The sequence below is a fragment of the Oncorhynchus clarkii genome, chromosome 4 (assembly GCF_045791955.1).
Source record: "Oncorhynchus clarkii lewisi isolate Uvic-CL-2024 chromosome 4, UVic_Ocla_1.0, whole genome shotgun sequence".
Classification (NCBI taxonomy): Eukaryota; Metazoa; Chordata; class Actinopteri; order Salmoniformes; family Salmonidae; genus Oncorhynchus; species Oncorhynchus clarkii.
In genome coordinates this window covers 34,150,924-34,172,128 of record NC_092150.1, presented here as the reverse complement: position 1 = coordinate 34,172,128, position 21,205 = coordinate 34,150,924, and the positions used below count along the sequence as shown (strand labels likewise).

The following is a 21,205-nucleotide window of genomic DNA, read 5'->3' as shown; positions in this document are numbered from 1 at the left end:
TGGTATTCTAGCAATGATCAACCACCAATTTGACAGAGCGTGGAGAATTTTGAAAATAATCAATGGGCAAATGTTGCACAATCCAGGTCTGGGAAGCTGTTAGAGATTTACCCAGAAAGACTCACAGCTGTAATCGCTGCCAAAAGTAACATGTATTGTATCTAACATGTATTGACTCAGGGAGTTGAATACTTATAGAATCAATATACACTGCTCAAAAAATAAAGGGAACACTAAAATAACACATCCTAGATCTGAATGAATGAAATATTCTTATTAAATACTTTTTTCTTTACATAGTTGAATGTGCTGACAACAAAATCACACAAAAACTATCAATGGAAATCAAATTTATCAACCCATGGAGGTCTGGATTTGAAAAAATTAAAGTGGAAAACCACACTACAGGCTGATCCAACTTTGATGTAATGTCCTTAAAACAAGTCGAAATGAGGCTCAGTAGTGTGTGTGGCCTCCACGTGCCTGTGTGACCTCCCTACAACGCCTGGGCATGCTCCTGAGGAGGTGGCGGATGGTCTCCTGAGGGATCTCCTCCCAGACCTGGACTAAAGGGGTCTGAGGATCTCATCTCGGTACCTAATGGCAGTCAGGCTACCTCTGGCGAGCACGGTGTTGGGCTGTAAGCACAACCCCCAACCTGTGGACGTCGGGCCCTCATACCACCCTCATGGAGTCTGGTTCTGACCATTTGAGCAGACACATGCACATTTGTGGCCTGCTGGAGGTCATTTTGCAGGGCTCTGGCAGTGCTCCTCCTGCTCCTCCTTGCACAAAGGCACTACGCTGACAGACACAGCAAACCTTCTTGCCACAGCTCGCATTGATGTGCCATCCTGGATGAGCTGCACTACCTGAGCCACTTGTGTGGGTTGTAGACTCCGTCTCATGCTGCCACTAGAGTGAAAGCACCGCCAGCATTCAAAAGTGACCAAAACATCAGCCAGGAAGCATAGGAACTGAGAAGTGGTCTGTGGTCACCACCTGCAGAGCCACTCCTTTATTGGGGGTGTCTTGCTAATTGCCTATAATTTCCACCTGTTGTCTATTCCATTTGCACAACAGCATGTGAAATTTATTGTCAATCAGTGTTGCTTCCTAAGTGGACAGTTTGATTTCACAGAAGTGGGATTGACCTGGAGTTACATTGTATTGTTTAAGTGTTCCCTTTATTTTTTTGAGCAGTGTATATTAGTGACATTACAGAGTATTTTGTGTAGATCATTGACAAAAATGACAATTACTGTAAATCCATTTTAATCCCAGTTTGTAAGAAAGCAAAATGTAGTATAAATTAAGTGGTGTGAATACTTTCTGAAGTCACTGTAGGTAAAGCAGACTACTGCAGGTCCCGGTCCATCTGACATGACAGACATCCCAGCACACTGCTTGATATATATCCCCAAACCATCAAGAACAGCCTGATAGTTGCTGCTGGATCTCAAAAACTATAGGCTGTGAGATTGGCTTCATTTTATTAAAACAAATGAATTGAGAGACAGAGGCCCAGCCATCAAGGCCCAGTGCACCCTAACCACAGTGTTACATAACAAATTAGACTTCACTGTGATTGGACAGGCAACTCTGTGGGTTCTGCTGTACTGTGGGGGTGGGAGGATTATTGGTGTGTGTGAGAGAGAGAGAGAGAGAGAGAGAGAGAGAGAGAGAGAGAGAGAGAGAGAGAGAGAGAGAGAGAGAGAGAGAGAGAGAGAGAGATAGAGATAGAGATAGAGATAGAGAGAGAGAGAGAGAGAGAGAGAGAGAGAGAGAGAGAGTATGTAGAGGGATGAAAGAAAGACAAAGAAGAGAGATTGGACAGGGAGGGATAGAACAGAGGATGCCACTGCACTGAGAAATGGACAGATGCTGGAACAATCCAGGGAGAGACGAGAGCTCAAAGTCAAACGGACGCAGAGAGACGGAAAGAGATGAAAAGAGTGTGAGATTAGAATGCAGTGGGTGTGCAGAGGAAAACTGTAGCAGAGAGAGAGAGAGAGAGAGAGAGAGAGGGGCATGGGAGAGAGAGAGGGAGAGAGAGAGACAGAGAGAGAGGGGGCATGAGAGAAAGAGAGGGAGTGAGAGAGAGGGAGAGAGAGAGCGGAGATGGAGCGAGAGGTGGAGATAGAGGGAGGGAGAGAGCGAGAGAGATTAAGAGAGGGAGGGAAGGAGGGGGAGGGGGTTGATGGAGTGAGATGTGGAGAGAGAGAGAGAGAGAGAGAGAGAGAGAGAGAGAGAGAGAGAGAGAGAGAGATGAAGATGGAAAGAGAGGTGACACAGTGAAGGTTAGTGGATGTGAGTGAGTGGGAGAGGAACAGTTTGCCTAACTAAAACGATGCTTCTGCTCGTCTCTTGTGAAGGCATTATTGGCTGTTTCTACTCTTTAAAGCCCTGCTGCCACTGTGAAGACAAAGAAAAACAAAGAGAGGGGAAGATATGGATAAAATCTGAGAGAGAGAGAGAGGGAGGGAGGGAGAGATGGCGATAATGCGATAAAGAGACCCTGCTATAGCCATTACATCAGTCCCTGTAGCTCTCTGACCCGAAACAGGACCGTAAAAGACCTGCCTCTACCAGAATGCAAAAACATGGAAACAACGAAGAGAAAGGAAAGCAGCTGCTAGATGAGTAGCCATTACAATTCTCTCTGCCCTAGCCACCACCCACACATCACTCTACCACCCACACGTCACCCCCCACCACCACCACCACCACCACCACCACCACACACACACACACACACACACACACACACACACACACAGTGGAAAGCCTAACATAATTAATAGGCAAGGGGAAAAGCGAGAGACAGGAAAGATGAAATGGGGGAAGAGAGGGAGTCAGGAAGATTTCAAGAGCACATGCTGTCTTCATTTGTTAGCTGTGGTCACCACAGACAGACGGGCGGCTGGAGAAAGATGCAGAAAAACCCTGTTTTATCAGATGGAGGGAAAAAAGGAGGAACGGCTCCAGTCCCCACACTGTGCTGACGGACGGACAGCTGGAGAAAGAAGAAACACAGTGAAGAGAAGAGGAATTACCCTCAACACTGCACTGTCAAATCCGCTGATACTTTCTCCATTGGTTCAGGAAAAGAGCCTATTGTATTCCTGGGTACGATGGAGCCCCCTGTAAGAATGTTGTGTAATGGCATCTTAGACTTAGTGGACACAGATGCTGGACTGTGCTGCTGTAATGTGAGGCGGTATGCTCTGTGTGCGCCCGAAATGGCACCCAGTTCCCTATATAGTGCACTACGTTTGACCAGAGACCCATAGGGAATAGGCTGCAATTTTCGGATGTGTCCTCTGTCAGTAATAAACACACAGAGTGTGCTCGCTGGGTGATGCAAAGCTGACCATTCTTGTGGGCTAGCCTCCGACAGCCCATTTATCCACTCACCACAGCACTTCAAACTAAAGCTTTATCTGCGTGAGGAGATGGAGCCTGTCAGATCCCCACTCAGACTCAGGCTCATCACCAGACAACACAGACCGCCCAGCCAGCTACCAGGCTAGAAAAATGACAGCATGCTCAAAGACTGGAAGAAGAGAGTGGTCAAAGAAAACCAGACAGGTCATTAGAAAGAGTAGAGCAGCGGTAGTAGTAGTAGAAGAGTCCCGGCGCTGGGTTAGTGTCAGTAGTGTGCCCAGAGAAAGAGGGCCTAGCCTGGCTAGAGAGAGGCAGAGATAGGCTGCTGGGGAAGGCCCAGTTGAGAGCAGTAGTAGTAACAGTTGTGGCAGTAGTTGTACTACTACAACAGCAGGGCTGGGTTAGTGCCAGTATTGCTTCGCCAGGAAAGTCCCCAGCCTGACCATGGCAGAGAGGAGCACAGATGCCGGACAGAGGCAGAGACAGGTCAGGGGAAAGCAGCAGCAGTAGTATTAGTAGCAGTAGAGACCCGGTATCAGGCTGGGTTAGTGCCAGAAGTGCTTCTCCGGGAAAGGAGGCCCTTTCCTGGGCCCAACCATGGACATACCATCCTCGTTGGTCCTGATCCGGGCTGCAGGGCTCTCTGGGCCTGGGCCTACGTCTGTGTGAGCCCTGACCCACACCTGGTATTCTGACCACTTCTCCAGGCCCTCCAGTATGTAACTAGAGACGTCTGCCCCGATGTCCGACACCTCGTGGCGCTCCAGGTCGTCTCCAGTTGCGGCCTTGTAGGCCAGTGTGTAGCGGACGATGTCCCCATGGCGGCTGGCTGCAGGGGGCGCTCTCCAACTCACCTTGATGCTGGTGGAGCTGAGGCTCAGCAGGACTATCTCCTGGGGCGGGGCTGAGGGGGCTGGGGGGAGGGACACAGGGAGGGAGGGGGGTCAAGCAGGAGAGATTGGAGAGGGATGGAAGAGGAGTGCATCCCAAATACCACCCAATTCCCTTTAAGTGCACTACTTTTGACCAGGGCTCTGGTCAAAAATAGTGCACTACTGTATAGGAAATACGGTGCCATTTGGGACACAACCTAGGCCTTCTGGACTGGGAGGGGGAGCGCCATATACTGTAGCCTATAACTCTTTACCAATGTGTGTTAGAGTAATCGTGTGTGTAAGGCAGCCTGAAATTTGTTTTTAAAGGAGGTATAGTAGGTGTATATATAAATACATATGAATAATTTTTTATCAAGTGTTTTTCTTCAGAAGGTGTGCTTATTTTATTTTCTAGTCTGTTGGCTAAGCCCACAATTTTACACAGTAAAACAAATACTTAAAATGTAAAACAGGCACATAATATAAATGAGCAAAATAAATGTTTCAGAATATCACGACACAGTGAATATGAACAATGGAAAGGTGGTGGGTGGGTGAGGGATACTGAGGGAGCACTGTGTGACAGAGGAACTTTAACATGCCTGCTTGTGATTCTGGCAGCCAGAGCACTGAGGCAGCAGGACACAATATGCTTTCACTAATGAGTCATGTCTGGTTGGTTGGTGTGAAAGAGCTAATCCTTGACAGCCCATTATTTCCTTTCAGAATACAGATGCCCAAGTGATGAACAAATCCAGATTGAAACAGAGTAGAAACAGTCTACAACCCAAATGGCACCCTATTCCCTACATAGTGCACTAGGTGGCTGAACCTTTTTGGGTATATTCATGTGGGGGTGGATGAGAGGAAGAGACTATGTGTGGGAGACAAATTGCAACAGCTACGTTTCAAATAGGAGCAGGGTTGTAAGAAATACAAAAAGATAGAGGAGAGGGAGGCAGATATAGAGAGAGGGAGATATAGATATAGAAGAAGGAAATAACGACAGGGGCAGATAAAGAGAGCAAGAGAAAGAAATGGTGAATGGGTAAGAATATTGAGGACAGAGATAGTAATAGAATTGTGATTTTGAGAAGCAAAGGGAATAGAGCAGAAAGATTGAAATGCAGTGAAAGGAGGAAAAGTGGAAGTTATTGAGACAAAGACAGATAGAGAGAGACACTTTGCTGTGTTAGAACCCTTGAAACGGTGACTCGGTGACTCCGTGTGTCAGTGGGCAGGCAGATAAGAGACTGACTTCAGAGAGAGAGAGAGAGAGAGAGAGAGAGAGAGAGAGAGAGAGAGAGAGAGAGAGAGAGAGAGAGAGAGAGAGAGAGAGAGAGAGAGAGAGAGAGAGAGAGAGAGAGAGAGAGAGCTCCATTTCGAGACCTCTGTTCCTATGGGAATCAAAGCCCTGTCTGGTCCCTCAAAAGTAGTGCACTAAATCGAGAATAGGGATCCATTTGTGACGCAGCCTGGCTCCCCCTTTCCATACATGAAGGTTTTGACAGCTGACAAGTAAAACAAATGGCTCAGAATAAGCTCTGATTCGTTTTAGGGAACCCATCATAAATATTTCAGCTTCCAACCCCTAGATTTCCTGGAGAGCCTGCTCGGTGATGTGAGCGGAGCCTGAGGCCGTGACAACAGCAGAGGTGCAGCAGAGGGGGCTGGTTATGTGCTAAAAACTCAATTAAGGGGAGCTGTTCGATGCTATTAGTGTCGGGTAGGCGACAGTGATTGTGTTGGTGGATGCCAAGGCCATACATAAAGACGTATAGTACAGTGGGGCGCCGTGTTTCATGATAAACTATAAAACCATAATAACAAATGATGGTGACATTTATGAGGCTGCCTTGTCTTCTGTGCAGCAGCCTGTTTGGGGTTGCTGGGTTCTGCGTCATACTGAAAATGAGCATGTTCTGTGTATGTACTCAGTTGAATGTGGCGCAATGGGTTTACCATACTATTTGTCAAAATGTGCAAGGGTCTACTGGTAGTGATTTGTTATCGAACTGACTGCAAATAGGGAGAAGGAATGTTCCTCACAGTGCTGGCATGTACTGTACTTGTCAGGGGAGAACGACTGCCCCCTCTCATTGAAGCCGCTGAAGTTCAAGGCCAACCGCTGTATTCCAGGCATTGTTTCCCCGTTATAGTGAATAGAAAAATGGCAATCTTCATGGTCAATCTTTGTGTGAATAAAACATTTTTTTCAAAGACAATCATGGTACAAATAATTCATTCTAATACACCAGATGTATGTTCTTGAACCTAATATTTTCAAATTGCAAACAGAAGTTAGAAGGATAAGCCTGCAGTACCCCGGTCAGGCCTTCAACTTGAGCTACTCAATGAGAGTGGGCAGCACCGAGCTAGCCTGCTAGCTAGCTCAAACTGAGCACGTCATGTCTCAATGAGATGTCATTTTAACCGACATAATTTTGTCTCAATGCACTTTTGAGTCTTCACATAGGAATGAACGGTGTCACCTGAGCGATGGTTTTGTCCATTCATAGTACACACATAGGATTTCCCCCCTCAAGATCAGATGGGTTTGAGGTGCAAAATATGACCTACCTTTTGTGTCCACCTCAATGAGGCATTGACTACACATTCTTGTAAGATGCAGAAAGCTTCATTAAAGTCCTAGAGTAAAGCTTGGTCGAGCGAAAGGGTTGCACGTAGAAGAAGAAAAAAAAACTCTGTGTCTGGGCGTTGGGGTGTGGACCAAAAAGTAGTCAGCTCCAGGTAAAGAGAGGTAAAAAATCTATAAGTTTGGGTCTGGGAGTTGAGGCACAGTACTTACTGGACTGGGCAGTCCTGGCCTCAATAAGTTGGGTGTAGACGCCAAGACCCATCTCAGAGCGAGCAGCCAGGGAGAACATGTAGAGGGTGTCTGGCTTCAGACCCTCCACAGCATAGGACCCCGCTGGAGGGAAGGTCACGTGGAGCTGAGGAAGAGAACAGGCATAATAGACGTTAGTAAAAGTCGGCACTAGCAAGATCGCTAATCTATTTATGTTTACGTCTGTCGCTAGAGATTGTTAAAAAGCACAATGAGAACTGTAGATATTGTAATCCTCAAAGTTAATATGTAACACTTCCACATAAAAGGTACACAAAGTAGGAATTACAGTGCCTTGCGAAAGTATTCGGCCCCCTTGAACTTTGCGACCTTTTGCCACATTTCAGGCTTCAAACATAAAGATATAAAACTGTATTTTTTTGTGAAGAATCAACAACAAGTGGGACACAATCATGAAGTGGAACGACATTTATTGGATATTTCAAACTTTTTTAACAAATCAAAAACTGAAAAATTGGGCTTGCAAAATTATTCAGCCCCTTTACTTTCAGTGCAGCAAACTCTCTCCAGAAGTTCAGTGAGGATCTCTGAATGATCCAATGTTGACCTAAATGACTAATGATGATAAATACAATCCACCTGTGTGTAATCAAGTCTCCGTATAAATGCACCTGCACTGTGATAGTCTCAGAGGTCCGTTAAAAGCGCAGAGAGCATCATGAAGAACAAGGAACACACCAGGCAGGTCCGAGATACTGTTGTGAAGAAGTTTAAAGCCGGATTTGGATACAAAAAGATTTCCCAAACTTTAAACATCCCAAGGAGCACTGTGCAAGCGATAATATTGAAATGGAAGGAGTATCAGACCACTGCAAATCTACCAAGACCTGGCCGTCCCTCTAAACTTTCAGCTCATACAAGGAGAAGACTGATCAGAGATGCAGCCAAGAGGCCCATGATCACTCTGGATGAACTGCAGAGATCTACAGCTGAGGTGGGAGACTCTGTCCATAGGACAACAATCAGTCGTATATTGCACAAATCTGGCCTTTATGAAAGAGTGGCAAGAAGAAAGCCATTTCTTAAAGATATCCATAAAAAGTGTCATTTAAAGTTTGCCACAAGCCACCTGGGAGACACACCAAACATGTGGAAGAAGGTGCTCTGGTCAGATGAAACCAAAATTGAACTTTTTGGCAACAATGCAAAACGTTATGTTTGGCGTAAAAGCAACACAGCTCATCACCCTGAACACACCCTCCCCACTGTCAAACATGGTGGTGGCAGCATCATGGTTTGGGCCTGCTTTTCTTCAGCAGGGAAGATGGTTAAAATTGATGGGAAGATGGATGGAGCCAAATACAGGACCATTCTGGAAGAAAACCTGATGGAGTCTGCAAAAGACCTGAGACTGGGACGGAGATTTGTCTTCCAACAAGTCAATGATCCAAAACATAAAGCAAAATCTACAATGGAATGGTTCAAAAATAAACATATCCAGGTGTTAGAATGGCCAAGTCAAAGTCCAGACCTGAATCCAATCGAGAATCTGTGGAAAGAACTGAAAACTGCTGTTCACAAATGCTCTCCATCCAACCTCACTGAGCTCGAGCTGTTTTGCAAGGAGGAATGGGAAAAAATGTCAGTCTCTCGATGTGCAAAACTGATAGAGACATACCCCAAGCGACTTACAGCTGTAATCGCAGCAAAAGGTGGCGCTACAAAGTATTAACTTAAGGGGGCTGAATAATTTTGCACGCCCAATTTTTCAGTTTTTGATTTGTTAAAAAAAGTTTGAAATATCCAATAAATGTCGTTCCACTTCATGATTGTGTCCCACTTGTTGTTGATTCTTCACAGAAAAATACAGTTTTATATCTTTATGTTTGAAGCCTGAAATGTGGCAAAAGGTCGCAAAGTTCAAGGGGGCAGAATACTTTCGCAAGGCACTGTACATTTCGGATCCTATATCGCATTTGCAACATCTGAAATATCTTATAGAAAGTCCACTGAGTAAAACATAACAGAAGCATGAAATGTTTCATGGTCCTACGAGACGGATTACACTATTCCAGGAGTAGGGGGATTGCATTATCAGTAAGGGTAGGATGTGCTGGGGACAGGTTTAAAGTTGTAATTTACCTTATTGCCAGAGTTAGCCTCCCAGTACATGAGCTCGTACTTGGTGATCTGGTCCTGGACAGGCCACAGCCACGACAACATGATGCGGGTGTCCAACTCTGCCTCTGCCTCGAAGCTAGATGGCTGGGCTGGTACTACAGGCAGAGAGAAAGAGAGAGAGAGAGACTTTACCTCTCAGGATACATAGGGTTTACGTCTTAATTCAGCCGCAGCATGCACTTGTGCACTCCTTCCCATCCACTAAAAGCATTGGAATGTCTTACACCAGTTATCTTCTTTTAACCACAAAGGGAAGTACACGCTTTGGACAGAGGGGTTGATGACTTGGACTGGGACAAAGTGAATTACTCAGTGTGGAATCATATAGACTACGGTAGAGTCTGCAGACGCGCTGTGAGACACAGGAGATGTGCTGTGCTTTCGCATGAATCACTCTGTAATAGCGCTGAGACTACTGTTTCACAAGTACCAGCAATATACAGAACACCTTCGCAAGTGGCTCCTTTATACCTTTAAAAGCTCGAGTACATCCACAGTACAAAGAAACCAATTCAGAAGACTGCACGGCAAAATAATTCAGTGGCACTGCATCACTTTATCACCTTTCTTCTCAAATGTGTCAGAAGAGGAGGAAACTGCAGAGCAGACACCTACTTTGTTTCTTGGAGGACACAGCACAGTAGATAATATGCCCTTGTGGATATGGATTGTCACTTAGTGAAAAGTGAAACCTCTACTTGGGAGACTTGAGCTTGAAGATTGTCCCACAGTCGAGGGTGGTTAAGGAGCGGAAACAGACCTAACACACAAAGTGCCCCCTGTTTCATACAGTGTCTACTTGCCATCTAGGTAGTGTCCCTTCTTCATAAGTAACAGTGCCCGCTCACCACTCCTCGGCTACACAAGTTGTACACTTACCACCTAGGTAGTGCACTAGGTACTGTCCCTCCTTCAGAGTGTCCACTCACCTCCCTGCTGGGTTTTGACCTGCAGTACATCAGACGGAGGTCCGTCCCCTACAGAGGTGAACCCCAGCACCCTGAGGCTGTAGGTGATATCTGTGGTCAGCCCTGAGATGGTGGTCAGTCTGCTGTCATCAGTGTTATGTTTGTGCCACGCACTCAGCGGGGCTCCGAGGTCAGAGCTATAGTACACCCGGTAACTGAGGAGGGGGTTAGAAAATCAATCAATCAGCCAAGTTTACAAAATGGAAGATAAAATCCTCAGACGAAGAGACCTGTTAAATCAACCTTTAGCTGTATGACATTTATAAAGCATGTAGGCCTCATAAAGAGTTTATAAAGGCTTCATTAAGCCTTAAAAAGATATATTAATAGAATAGTCTTATAGCTAAGACCCTACCCTCTGATCTGTCCATTAGGCTCCTCGGGAGGCTCCCATTGGACCAGCATAGTGGATGCGCTGAGCATGCGAGCCTGTACAGCCAGCGGTGGAGAGGAGGGAGCCTGCTCACTGGTTCTGGTGTCCACGAGGCTGCTGGGAGGGCCACGCCCAATGTTGTTCACCGCCATGACGTGGAACTCATACTCCGAGTAGGGGCTGAGCCCTCCGATGCTGTAGCGGGTGGTGGCTACTCCGTCAACCTAAAACATAATGACATCATAATAATATGGTCATTTAGCAGACTCTTTTATCCAAAGTGACTTACAGAACTGTCAACATTGACCATGACACTTACTGTACATTCAGCATATGTGGCGCATGCAGGAATGGAACCCACAACCATGTGAGAATGGAACCCACAGCCTTGGTGTTGCTTGCACCCACTGAGTCATTCAAACCATTGGAACGTACCTCCTGGAAGCCGTTGTCAGAGACCTTGGCCCGGTACTGGATGACGTAGTAGGACACAGGCTCAGGGTTCCCGGAGTCCCAGGTCAGAGTGACGCTGGTGGCTGTGGTCTCAGTCACAATCAGGGAGGTGGGGGGCTTGGGCAGGGCTGTCAGATAGACCATTGGGGAGGGAGAGAAATACATATGTCATGGAAGCTCACAACAGCAAAACGATACATTTCTGTTTTCATGGACAATAAAGTATACTATTCCATTCTATTCTATTTTGTTCTATTCCAATATATTCTCTCATCCTTCGTCCAGTCCTGCTAACATTACCCTACAAATAAAGACGTAAAAAAGGCTGAGAGTGCTCTATCTCACTAATGCAGGCCCCAGAGCTGTGAGCAGCAACACGAGCGAAAAGAGCGAGAAGGACAGCACTCACATCCTATCAGTCAATCACTGTTCAGAGCCTGTCTCTTTCAGTACCTCACCTGTCACCGGAGGGGCCAAGCCAGCCATGTTCATTATCTCCCAAAGCAAAGTGTCTCTCAACCAGTGTGACCATTCAGCGCTCTCTCTCTCTCTCTCTCTTTCCCTCTTTGTTGCGCTCTCTTTCTTTTTCTCCCACTCGCTATATATATACATATATAGAAAGCCCATTATTTCCTTCTTTGCTATCTAGGGCAAAACGTTCTCCTTCAATTAAGTTGAGAGTCAGAGTCTTGAATAGAGAGATGAATAGGGTAATGAGTATTTTCTATTTTCGTTTTATTTACATGTTGATCCCCAAAAAACTATTTCAGGGCTTGGAGCACACCTTTGGCAAAAAGACAAATGTGTTCAATGTGAGGTAATTGAGTATCAATACAAAATTATAATATTTAGGGAGTGTAAAGATACTGAAGAAGAGTTTTTGTTAGTCTTGAATAAATAATCAACATAGAAAGCAGATTTTTAAGTAGACTGACTGAAAATCAATGTAAAATGGAGTGAACTGAATGTAAGTTATCTAGGTGGTTTTGTGCTAGGATTTCTTTTTTTTCTTTCTTTTTTTGAATTTTACCCCTTTTTCTCCCCAATTTCGTGGTATCCAATTGTTTTAGTAGCTACTATCTTGTCTCATCGCTACAACTCCCGTACGGGAGAGACGAAGGTTGAAAGTCATGCGTCCTCCGATACACAACCCAACCAAGCCGCACTGCTTCTTAACACAGCGCACATCCAACCCGGAAGCCAGCCGCACCAATGTGTCGGAGGAAACACCGTGCACCTGGCAACCTTGGTTAGAGCGCACTGCGCCCGGCCAACCACAGGAGTCGCTGGTGCGTAATGAGACAAGGACATCCTTACCGGCCAAGTCCTCCCTAACCCGGACGACGCTAGGCCAATTGTGCGTCACCCCACAGACCTCCCGGTCGCGGCCGGTTACGACAGAGCCTGGGTGCGAACCCAGAGACTCTGATGGCACAGCTGGAGCTGCAGCACAGCGCCCTTAACCGCTGCGCCACCCGGGAGGCCAGTGCTAGGATTTCTTGAGAGGGTTTTCTTTTCATATTTTGCAATTATTTTACCTTTTGTTGACTTGCAAGGTGACATATTTCAAATGAGCGTGGTATATGGCCAATATACCGCAGCTAAGGGCTGTTCTTATGCATGACGCAACGCAGAGTGCCTGGATACAACCCTTAGCCGTGGCATATTGGCCATATACCACAAACCCCATAAGTGCCTTATTGCTATTATAAACTACTTACAAATGTAATTAGAACTGTTAAAATATGTATTTTTGTCATACCTGTGATATACGGTCTGATATACCACAGCTTTCAGCCAATCAGCATTCAGGGCTCAAACCACCCAGTTTATAATACATGATATAACATATAGTATAATATTAATGTATTTTTTTTCTGCACTCGCAGAGCATTTGAGTTTGAAACACTCAAGATGTAGGTCCATTCTGCAAAGAAAGTGATTATCTGTCCCTTTACCTCATGGTAATGGTAATGTACACACTCTCCCAGGTTTTCTTATTTCCCTCGTAAATGGAAAGAGGCTGCATTGTAATAAAATTGTGGCTGAAAATGTTTGCTAAATCACTTTTGTGTTGTGCATTATTGTACTACTGTCAGAGTCCAAATGGTTCTGCTAAAGTAAGAGGTAAGAGCTCGCCTCCAGACGTCAGATGGGCATTAGGGATGAGACACTGCAACCCGAGAGGTTTTAGAGAAAGAGATCAACCCTACAGCCGCAGCACCCCCCCCCCCCCCCCCCCAACTCCCGACGCCTTGGTTGACATCTGCTATTGACATCTGCTATTATTGCTTGCATCCAAATGGCACGCTATTCCCTATATAGTGATTACTTTTGACCAGGGCCCATGGTGCTCTGGTCAAAAGTAGTGCACTATGTAGGAAAAAGGGTGGCATTTAGGACATAGAATTATGCGCCATATCCAAAAAAGGCAAAAGAAGCTTGAAAAACTTTTGAAACCCTGACAGTATTGCTCTGAGTACTGAGTGATGTTAAGTTAGAAGTTAAACTATTTTAGGGCCTATTATGCATGCATCACATATACAAAGTTGCGGAATACTTATTCATCAGTAGGTGTGAGTCTGTAGAGAAGAGAGAGCCTCTCCCAGGACTTGAAAATATCCCACCATCTGTCAACACTGTGAGTGATATCATGAGCTAATTGGGGAGTTGTATTTTGCTTACACTTTAAAACATTTCCTGCAGCAATTGGCCAGTAAGTAACGTTGATTTATTTTAACCTACAGCTACCGTAATCCATTTCATGGTAATGCATTTTATAGTACCAAAAATGGTACTGTAATCTAATTTACAGCATATTATTGGATATCATATCATATTATTGGACATGCAGCGACGTATCACCCAGTGACGTATCACCCAGTGTTCCTTGAAAGTTTTAATTTTTAAATGTACATTTTGCTCTGGTCCTTAACAACTTACAGTCAATGCATTCAACCACGGTAGATAAAACAAACACATATTACAGTCATTGCAAGTCAAACGTTTCTATAACCGTTACTGAACATGTTGTTGTATTTAAGGATGCACTGGTCTTCAAAATAATCATAATTACAACAATACATCTCATGATATGATTCTGACTATCTATGGAAAGTGCCAAGACAATAGTGAGATATTCACGTTAACTTAATGCCAGAGCTATGAAACAAAGTACAAGTGACTATTAAACTGTAATAAATAAAAAATCCTACAGTAATTACAAGGGATTAGAGCAAGCAGGTTGGCTGTATGCATTTGCATATTATAGCATACTAATGAATACTGGGTGTTTTATATCACTTGTACATCTAGAGGCCTAAACATGATGCCAGAGCAATGAAACAAAGTACAAGTGACTATTAAACTGTAATAAATAAAAAATCCTACAGTAATTACAAGGGATTAGAGCAAGCAGGTTGGCTGTATGCATTTGCATATTATAGCATACTAATGAATACCTGGTGTTTAATATCACTTGTACTTCTAGAGGCCTGGACAAGGGCTGCCAATCTGGCCATTATTACAGGGCTAAACAGATCAAATGGACATGGAGAAACAGTCAACCATTAAAAGGTTTCTGACCTGTTCCCTATATACATTTAATTGTTAGGGAACTACTACCATATATCACTTAAAATGGTACAGGACTCTCACTAACAGGCAAAACAAATATAGCCACTGACAAGGCACACCTTAAAATACAGAATGTTACTGAGCCAGCAATTCTTTCTCTTCCCACAATATTTCTCAATGCACCATAATTTACAGTATGCTGCAGTGAATTTAAAGCAAAACCATCAATAAGGTATTTCATTGTTGAATTCAACTGAAAATCCATTCAGCATTTGCTAATGGTAAATATTTAATTATTTATTGCAGCATACCAACTGATATTTGGTGTTTTATATCACTTTCACTTTAGGCCTTAAGAACGACTTCTAAACTGATAGTGACTACAGGGCAAAACAGATCAAAATGAAATTGCTATCCGCTCAACCGTTAAAGATTTGAGACTTGCTGTCACTCTGATCTGTTCCCTACATAAGAGCAATTGTTAGGGAACCACATATCACTTAAATTGGTACAGCACTCTCAATCGGTGCAACAAATATAGCCTTATACAAGACATGCCTCAAAATATGTTAATATAGTATATTACTGTATTCTGTGGGGGTACAGCATTCTCACTCACGGGTGCAACAAATATAGCCTCTTACAAGACACGCCTTAAATATGTTAATGAGCCAGAAACTTTTTCCTCGCCCAAAACATTTTCCCAAAATGCACCATAATTAATACTGTAAAACACATTTACAGAATTTTACTGTACATTCTACAGTAATCTACTGTATTCAGTTTATACAGCATCACATTGGTGATTAATACAGTAAGTTACTGATAAAATTACAAAAACAGATAACAGTGTACTTTATAATTTGTTTTTTGATAGTCATATTGTGTTTTGTTAATATTACCATAGGGCCCCATTCATTCAGAAAATATGTCTCCATTACTAGAAGTAGTAGTGCTTTTCTTTTCAAAAAAATCTTTGAAATAACTGAGATTCTCTATAATAACTCTAGTGAATTAATGATTGGTTAGACTGATAGGTATTTGAGCGTCACAAATACTCTAATATTATGTGTTGTTTCAGCCAGTGCAAATATTAATCCCTAGAAGAAGGAACTGACTTCATTATCTCTCCATGTACTCAACTCACTAAACTCAGAGGATGTAGAGATGAGAACTGATTTGGGCTTCAAGCATTTCACATGCAATGAACAAAGTAGTAAATGAAATGTTCAACAGAGTCTTTGGCCAATTCGATCTGGAATCATTAGTCCATAGCTAAGACCCTTCCTTAAAAAATAAATAAAATATCACTTTGTGCTGTTCATATTTGAAGCATTGAGAAAGCCTACTGTATTTCCCGAAAGCAGGATCCCATTGTAATTGGAAAGTAAACACAAAACGCTTTGCTCGCTAGTTTGTCATCTCGCTACTTTGTCATAGTTAGGTTTTCAGGAAGGTAAAGTTTCAGCCATATTGAATTATTGATGACAGTATTAATGAACACACTGTCATCTGTTGTTATGCACGTGAGTGAGGACCCAAAAGCGGTTTAACAAAAACAGAGTCCTTTAATGTCAAAACACAGGGAAGACATAGATCCTCTTCAGATGTATATAATGGCAAAATAGACAACCCGCAGAGAGGGCGACAAATGAATCATAAAGTCCTTCTGATATTTACAGAAGAGTCCCCCTTCTTAGCAGCAGAGGAGAATAGCTGGGTTAGCGGCGACAGACTGCTGGTCTCTCTGGGTAGGCGCGGGTCGTAGAGGACAGAGGTACCTGATCACACGTAGCATCAGATGAACAGGCAGATTCCGACAGGACAGGACAAGGGTGAAGCAAACGAGACGATAGTTTGGTTCTGGCATGAGAAACTCAAACGAGAATCTGACAAAGACAGAAGCAGGAACAGAGAGAGAAATAGAGACCTAATCAGAGGGAAAAAGGAAACAGGTGGGAAAAGGGTGAACGAGGTAGTTAGAGAAGATGAGGAACAGCTGGGGGAAGGAGAGGAAGAGAAGGTAACCTAATACGACCAGCAGAGGGAGACGGAGTGAAGAGAAAGAACAGGAACAAGACATAATATGACAATACATGACAGTACTCCCCCACTCACCGAGCGCCTCCTGGCGCACTCGAGGAGGAAACCTGGCGGCAACGGAGGAAATCATCGATCAGCGAACGGTCCAGCACGTCCCGAGAGGGAACCCAACTCCTTTCCTCAGGACCGTACCCCTCCCAATCCACTAGGTACTGATGACCACGGCCCTGAGGACGCATGTCCAAAATCTTACGGACCCTGTAGATAGGTGCGCCCTCGACAAGGATGGGGGGAGGGGGAAGACGAGCGGGGGCGCGAAGAACGGGCTTAACACAGGAGACATGGAAGACCTGGTGGACGCGACGAAGATATCGCGGAAGAAGAAGTCGCACTGCGACAGGATTAATGATCTGAGAAATACGGAACGGACCAATGAACCGCGGGGTCAACTTGCGAGAAGCTGTCTTAAGGGGAAGGTTCTGAGTGGAAAGCCAAACTCTCTGACCGCGACAATATCTAGGACTCTTAGTTCTACGCTTATTAGCGGCTCTCACAGTCTGCGCCCTATAACGGCAAAGTGCAGACCTGACCCTCTTCCAGGTGCGCTCGCAACGTTGGACAAAAGCCTGAGCGGAGGGGACGCTGGACTCGGCGAACTGAGACGAGAACAGCGGAGGCTGGTACCCGAGGCTACTCTGAAAAGGAGATAGCCCGGTCGCAGACGAAGGAAGCGAGTTGTGGGCGTATTCTGCCCAGGGGAGCTGTTCTGACCAAGACGCAGGGTTACGAAAAGAAAGACTGCGTAAGATGCGACCAATAGTCTGATTGGCCCGTTCTGCTTGACCGTTAGACTGGGGGTGAAAGCCGGAAGAGAGACTGACGGAAGCCCCAATCAAACGGCAAAACTCCCTCCAAAATTGAGACGTGAATTGCGGACCCCTGTCCGAAACGACGTCTGACGGAAGGCCATGAATTCTGAAAACATTCTCGATGACGATTTGTGCCGTTTCTTTAGCAGAAGGGAGCTTAGCGAGGGGAATAAAATGAGCCGCCTTAGAGAACCTATCGACAACCGTAAGAATAACAGTCTTCCCCGCTGACGAAGGCAGTCCGGTGATAAAATCTAAGGCGATGTGAGACCACGGTCGAGAGGGAATGGGAAGCGGTCTGAGACGGCCGGCAGGAGGGGAGTTACCGGACTTAGTCTGCACGCAGACCGAACAAGCAGCCACGAAACGACGCGTGTCATGCTCCCGAGTGGGCCACCAAAAACGCTGGCGAATGGAAGCAAGCGTACCCCGAACGCCGGGGTGGCCGGCTAACTTGGCAGAGTGAGCCCACTGAAGAACGGCCAGACGAGTAGGAACGGGAACGAAAAGAAGGTTCCTAGGACAAGCGCGCGGCGACGGAGTGTGAGTGAGTGCTTGCTTTACCTGCCTCTCAATTCCCCAGACAGTCAACCCGACAACACGCCCCTCAGGGAGAATCCCCTCGGGGTCAGTGGAGGCTACTGAAGAACTGAAGAGACGAGATAAAGCATCAGGCTTGGTGTTCTTAGAGCCCGGACGATAAGAAATTACGAACTCGAAACGAGCGAAAAACAGCACCCAACGAGCCTGACGCGCATTAAGTCGTTTGGCAGAACGGATGTACTCAAGGTTCCTATGGTCAGTCCAAACGACAAAAGGAACGGTCGCCCCCTCCAACCACTGTCGCCATTCGCCTAGGGCTAAGCGGATGGCGAGCAGTTCGCGGTTTCCCACATCATAGTTACGTTCCGACGACGACAGGCGATGAGAAAAATAGGCGCAAGGGTGGACCTTGTCGTCAGAGAGGGAGCGCTGAGAAAGAATGGCTCCCACGCCCACCTCTGACGCGTCAACCTCGACCACGAACTGTCTAGAGACGTCAGGTGTAACAAGGATAGGTGCGGATGTAAAACGATTCTTGAGGAGATCAAAAGCTCCCTGGGCGGAAACGGACCACTTAAAGCACGTCTTGACAGAAGTAAGGGCTGTGAGAGGAGCTGCCACCTGACCGAAATTACGGATGAAACGACGATAGAAATTCGCGAAGCCGAGAAAGCGCTGCAGCTCGACGCGTGACTTAGGAACGGGCCAATCAATGACAGCTTGGACCTTAGCGGGATCCATCTTAATGCCTTCAGCGGAAATAACAGAACCGAGAAATGTGACGGAGGAGGCATGAAAAGTGCACTTCTCAGCCTTCACAAAAAGACAATTCTCTAAAAGGCGCTGGAGGACACGTCGAACGTGCTGAACATGAATCTGGAGTGACGGTGAAAAAATCAGGATATCGTCAAGGTAAACGAAAACAAAGATGTTCAGCATGTCTCTCAGGACGTCATTGACTAATGCCTGAAAGACAGCTGGAGCGTTAGCGAGGCCGAAAGGAAGAACCCGGTATTCAAAGTGCCCTAACGGAGTGTTAAACGCCGTTTTCCACTCGTCCCCCTCCCTGATGCGCACGAGATGGTAAGCGTTACGAAGGTCCAACTTAGTGAAAAACCTGGCTCCCTGCAGGATCTCGAAGGCTGAAGACATAAGAGGGAGCGGATAACGATTCTTCACTGTTATGTCATTCAGCCCTCGATAATCTATGCAGGGGTGCAGGGACCCGTCCTTCTTCTTAACAAAAAAAAACCCCGCTCCGGCGGGAGAGGAGGAGGGGACTATGGTACCGGCGTCAAGAGCTACAGACAAACAATCTTCGAGAGCCTTACGTTCGGGAGCCGACAGAGAGTATAGTCTACCCCGGGGGGGAGTGGTTCCCGGAAGGAGATCAATACTACAATCATACGACCGGTGCGGAGGAAGAGAGGTGGCCCTGGACCGACTGAACACTGTGCGCAGATCGTGATATTCCTCTGGCACCCCCGTCAAATCACCAGGCTCCTCCTGTGAAGAAGAGACAGAGGAAACAGGAGGGATAGCAGACATTAAACATTTCACATGACAAGAGACGTTCCAGGAGAGGATAGAATTACTAGACCAATTAATAGAAGGATTATGACAAACTAGCCAGGGATGGCCCAAAACAACAGGTGTAAAAGGTGAACGAAAAATTAAAAAAGAAAGGGTTTCGCTATGATTACCAGAGACAGTGAGGGTTAATTAAAGGTAGCGTCTCGCGCTGAATCCTGGGGAGAGAACTACCATCCAAAGTGAACAAGGCCGTGGGCTCCCTTAACTGTCTGAGAGGAATGTCATGTTCCCGAGCCCAGGTCTCGTCCATAAAACTGCCCTCCGCCCCAGAGTCTATCAAGGCACTGCAGGAAGCTGACGAACCGGTCCAGCGTAGATGGACCGACAAGGTAGTGCAGGATCTTGAAGGAGAGACCAGAGTAGTAGCGCTCACCAGTAGCCCTCCGCTTACTGATGAGCTCTGGCTTTTACTGGACATGAAGTGACAAAATGACCAGCGGAACCGCAATAGAGACAGAGGCGGTTGGTGATTCTCCGTTCCCTCTCCTTAGTCGAGATGCGGATACCCCCCAGCTGCATAGGCTCAGCATCCGAGCCGGCGGAGGAAGATGGTAGTGATGCGGAGAGGGGGGCAACGGAGAACGCGAGCTCCTTTCCACGAGCTCGGTGACGAAGATCAACCCGTCGCTCTATGCGAATAGCGAGTTCAATCAAGGAATCCACGCTGGAAGGAACCTCCCGGGAGAGAATCTCATCCTTTACCTCCGCGCGGAGACCCTCCAGAAAACGAGCGAGCAAAGCCGGCTCGTTCCAGTCACTGGAGGCAGCAAGAGTGCGAAACTCAATAGTTTAATCTGTTATGGATCGATTACCTTGACATAGGGAAGACAGGACCCTGGAAGCTTCCTCCCCAAAAACAGAACGATCAAAAACCCGTATCATCTCCTCCTTAAAGTCCTGATACTGGTTAGTACACTCAGCCCTCGCCTCCCAGATTGCCGTGCCCCACTCACGAGCCCGTCCAGTAAGGAGAGATATGACGTAGGCGATACAAGCTGTGCTCCTGGAGTAAGTGTTGGGCTGGAGAGAAAACACAATATCACACTGGGTGAGGAACGAGCGGCATTCAGTGGGCTCCCCAGAGTAACATGGCGGGTTATTGATTCTGGGCTCCGGAGATTCGAAAGCCCTGGAAGTGGCCGGTGGATCGAGGCGGAGATGGTGAATCTGTTCTGTGAGGTCGGAGACTTGGGCGGCCAGGGTCTCAACGGCATGTCGAGCAGCAGACAATTCCTGCTCGTGTCTGCCTAGCATCGCTCCCTGGATCTCGACGGCTGAGTGGAGAGGATCCGAAGTCGCTGGGTCCATTCTTGGTCAGATTCTTCTGTTATGCACGTGAGTGAGGACCCAAAAGCGGTTTAACAAAAGCAGAGTCCTTTAATGTCAAAACACAGTGAAGACATAGATCCTCTTCAGATGTATATAATGGCAAAATAGACAACCCGCAGAGAGGGCGACAAATGAATATAAAGTCCTTCTGATATTTACAGAAGAGTCCCCCTTCTTAGCAGCAGAGGAGAATAGCTGGGTTAGAG

The 21,205-nt window shown here is 46.0% G+C and overlaps 1 protein-coding gene across 1 annotated transcript in view; it reads right to left on the bottom strand.

Annotated features, from left to right (window-relative positions):
• The window catches only part of LOC139406745 (receptor-type tyrosine-protein phosphatase F-like), a 453,529-nt gene that overhangs the window by 97,532 nt on the left and 334,792 nt on the right, over positions 1-21,205 (bottom strand). The window contains exons 8-13 of the mRNA XM_071149731.1: positions 11,029-11,174; positions 10,576-10,817; positions 10,182-10,375; positions 9,214-9,347; positions 7,072-7,216; positions 3,995-4,300 (exon numbers count right to left, since the gene is read on the bottom strand). Coding sequence (XP_071005832.1) covers positions 3,995-4,300; positions 7,072-7,216; positions 9,214-9,347; positions 10,182-10,375; positions 10,576-10,817; positions 11,029-11,174 — 1,167 coding nt within the window. The remainder of the gene's footprint in view (positions 1-3,994; positions 4,301-7,071; positions 7,217-9,213; positions 9,348-10,181; positions 10,376-10,575; positions 10,818-11,028; positions 11,175-21,205) is intronic.